General features: G+C 41.4%; 1 protein-coding gene across 1 annotated transcript; it reads left to right on the top strand.

Moving 5' to 3' along the window:
- The first annotated feature begins 623 nt into the window (after positions 1-623).
- Positions 624-3176, top strand: LOC143501264 (uncharacterized). Its single transcript, XM_076994883.1, has 5 exons — positions 624-1171; positions 1514-1626; positions 1947-2107; positions 2373-2505; positions 2583-3176. Exons 1-5 carry the CDS (start codon positions 1033-1035, stop codon positions 2592-2594), a joined length of 558 nt encoding a protein of 185 aa, XP_076850998.1. The 5' UTR covers positions 624-1032; the 3' UTR covers positions 2595-3176.
- The last annotated feature ends 566 nt before the right edge of the window (positions 3177-3742 follow it).

Consider the following 3742-nt stretch of genomic DNA (forward strand, 5'->3'; position numbering starts at 1 on the left):
TTTCCCAGCACGTTAAACTTAATTAAGTTAAATATTTATACATATACTCGAAATGAATCGAAATAATTCGCTTTTTTATCACATTAGTTTATGGTTGTTTATTTTCAAAACGCCCAATCTTAACGTCTTCACGTTCTCTCATGTTTCGCCCTGGAATTACAAGAGGCTCGTATTTGTTAACGTATCGTTTCGGACAACACTGCAAAGCCATATTTACGTTTGATGCCTGATGTGTTTAAATACGGTCTCTGGTCAGGTAAAAATGTTCTTTCCCCGGTTTTGCAGAGGTTTTTTATTCTCCACTGCCACCTATCGCCACCTATCGTTTCGGAGAACAATGCAGCGACGCTCGCGAAAGTATAAACGCCTACACCGCTCGCGCAGGGTCGCGCGAGGTGGGCGGAGTCGCGCATTACGGTCGCTCGCGAAAGTATAAACCAGGCTTAATTATACTTGACACGCCGCAAGCGGCGCGAGGGTCCGCGCGGCGAAAATGACGTAATCGCTGAGGCTCCGCCCGTGCGCGAGTGCCTCGCGCGCTGTCGCTGCGCGAGGTCGTGCACCTCTCGAATTTTGCAACTTCGCGCGCGCGCGCCGCGCTTCAGCGCGATCGACAAAGTCATGTTTGCAGGGATCATACACCTATCCGCTTGTTAAGTGTGACGACACGCGTGACGTTTCAGCCGCTTCCGGGTCCAAACAAACAAGGATGGCGGAGCCTGTAAACCTGTTTACGATAACTTCGTTCTTTAGTGAGGCACCATTGAGGGTTAAAAAAGGTCTAAACTCTTTCAACTCCAATAGAGTACTAAGTGTATCTGTTCTCCCAGGTGGTATATTTAGGGGTAGAGTCCAGGCGTCCATGAAAAAGACGATTTACGAGGTTGAGGTGAGTTGAGGTGAATTGAGGTTGAGGTGTGGTGACTGAAGTGAGTATGGGTCAAATAACGTTTAATACAGGTACACGTTGAGGGTCAGGCAGTGAGGTACAGCAGCTGCGTTTGCCCAATCGGTAAAGACAAGTGCCATCATATGGCAGCCTTGTTGATTTGGGTGGAGAAAAACGTGTCCCGCACCGATGTGGAATGCGTGTGGAAAAGGGCGAAGACACCGAAAACGGACGAAATTGCAGCCAAGAGAGTATCTGAGATGGCCCCATCCACATCACGAGGTTAGTAAATAATTTGCAATTGATGTCAATGTTGCATGGTTTATTAGCTTAACGCTATGCAGTTTTAAGTTGCGGTTTCCAAACCTGGTCCTGGAGGACATTCAGCCCCTCACATTCAGCCTGCTGGCAACACACCTGAACCATGTAATTTCAAAGCCATTGAATTTTGTGAGATTAACTTTTATTAATTGAATAGTTCTGATAAACTCTCACAATTTGTTAATCTATTTTAGAGCAGACTAGAGAGAGACTATAGTGTATATTGCATGTTTTAAAAATCTACAATTAAAGGTGTGTAATAAAATAAGTCATAATTACTAATGTTACTCCATTTTATTTAAGCTGGAATCAAAAGACCTGTCACACAACATGACAAGGAATGGGCCCTGGCATCTTTGTCACAGCTTGGGCGTTTTACTGGAATGGGGTGGATTTTGAGTTCTGAACCGCCTCAGGTATGACTTCTGTATTTTGTACTCTAATATGCCCTTCACATTACCAGAAACAGCACAATTGCACTACATTGAGTATTTTGACTGGGATAAAGCGATTACATATTGTTGTTTAATGTCAAGATCATGGTTTGACACATGACTTACAATACATAGAAATGTGTAAACCCATGGAAATTAGACAAGTTTGCACTTATGATTCTCTGCACCCAAAAACAATTTCACATAGAATTTCACATTTTATTTACAGGTGTTTTGTATGCACCAAAATATGTTGGCACCTAACCTAAATCTCAACACTATGTGCTTAACTTTAAATCTAGACATCTCTCCCCATCAAGACATTTGATGGGCTAGTGAGCAGCCCAGGTTATGGCCAGGCTGAGGACAAGGCTCTTTATGTGCTATCATCACTCGCCGTCACCACTGAGGAGAAGCAACAGATTGAGGGAGCTACAGTTGGGCAAGCAAAGAACCCATTATGGTAAGAAATGCAACTTAATGCAACTTTTGTAAGTCGCTCTGGATAAGAGCGTCTGCTAAATGCCATAAATGTAAATGTAAATGTAAACTTAACAAAATGTATGCAAAGCATAAATTAAGTAAGCAGCTTGACAACCCGTACACATAATTTAGACATGGTTGTAATTTGTTGTCTTAATTTGTGGGACATTGTGCATGTGTGGTATTTTAACATGTAACTAATTATAAATTGATTTAATTCTTGGTTTTGTTTTTATGTATAACAGGTCAGCATATCGCAAGAAACGAATCACGGCAAGCAATTTTGGTTTGGTCTTGGCAGCAGTTCAGCGGAAATCTTACCCCCCTTCCTTATTCAAAACACTGCTTGGCCAGTACAACCTCAAAGAAGGATCTAAAGTAAGTTGTGGGTCTTCATGAATATTTCAACTTAAGTTATGTGTATCTAAGAGTAAGTGACTGTGTTTTTATTAAAGGCATGTGATTGAGGAATCCTACATGAGTCGCGGGCAAAGCAGCAGTACACAGCGGACGCTGGTGTGGTGATCCAGGAGAGGGGATTGTTCCTGTCTGACAGTGGTCTACTTGGTGGATCTCCAGATGGGACAGTGTCTGATGACTGCATCATTGAGGTGAAATGCCCATGGTCCGCCAGAACTAAGACTGTCCAGCAGGCAGCAGAGAGTAAGAGAGACTTTTTTCTAGAGCTGGATGAAGAGACAAGTTCCCTCAAACTAAAACAAACTCACCACTATTGGCATCAGATCCAAGGCAACCTACATCTGACCAAAGCTAACTGTTGTCATCTACTTGTATGGACTCCTCTTGACCTGGTCATTCTCCCAGTGCTCAAAGACCTAACATGGGTGCTTAACATTGACATTCTCGAACATTTTTATAAGGATATTTTCCTACCACACATTCTAAGTTAATTGTTCAATGCATTACAAGTGCAGATTGAGTTATAGTGAATTAGGTTGTAGCACATCACAACACTAACATGTTCCTGAATGTAAAAAAGACAAACATTTTAATCTGGTTTTACTTTTTTAATAAAGGTTTTCTGCAAAGTTGTGTAAATCATTCTTCAGTCACAATAATTGTAAACATGTTTTAATTTGCCACTGTCCTGCTAACTGATTTACATACATCAGATATTTCATTGAATTTCACGGAGAATTGGGGTTTGCAAATTTGTAAGACACACACATACTTTCAGTATCTTGTTAATATTTTTCCTGTACTGGTAAGGGATGTGGTCCAAAATGCAAAACAGTTTCAGCCTCTGAATAGACCGCTCCACATGTATCCTTGCACAGGAGATATCATTGCACAAAATATCATACAGAGCACAGATGATGGTGGTAAAGATGTTAGTTACAGTTGCTGTGCTACAATTAAACCTTGTTGCAAGGTCTACATGGCCACAATTCAATTTAAGCTTCATCAAAGTAAGGAGTAACTGATCAATAAGGGGCATAATTTGGACAGTCCAATCAGAATGATACTGTAGCTCAAATCTAGAAAGAAGTGCTTCCAAAAAAAATACTGTGGCAGCATCAGGTAATCCAGTGTAGTATTGGACTTTGTTAGGATGGGAGGAAATCTGACTGAAAGAAAAGGTTTGCTTTTGTTT

This window comes from Brachyhypopomus gauderio, unplaced genomic scaffold, assembly GCF_052324685.1.
Source record: "Brachyhypopomus gauderio isolate BG-103 unplaced genomic scaffold, BGAUD_0.2 sc167, whole genome shotgun sequence".
NCBI classification, from domain to species: domain Eukaryota; kingdom Metazoa; phylum Chordata; class Actinopteri; order Gymnotiformes; family Hypopomidae; genus Brachyhypopomus; species Brachyhypopomus gauderio.

Bases quoted from the DNA above. Each gene is read 5' to 3' on its own strand.
- LOC143501264 (XM_076994883.1), top strand. From the start codon at position 1,033: ATGGCAGCCTTGTTGATTTGGGTGGAGAAAAACGTGTCCCGCACCGAT. The intron at 1,172-1,513 runs GTTAGTAAATAA...ATTTTATTTAAG, and splicing joins GGCCCCATCCACATCACGAG to CTGGAATCAAAAGACCTGTC. The intron at 2,108-2,372 runs GTAAGAAATGCA...TATGTATAACAG, and splicing joins CAAGCAAAGAACCCATTATG to GTCAGCATATCGCAAGAAAC.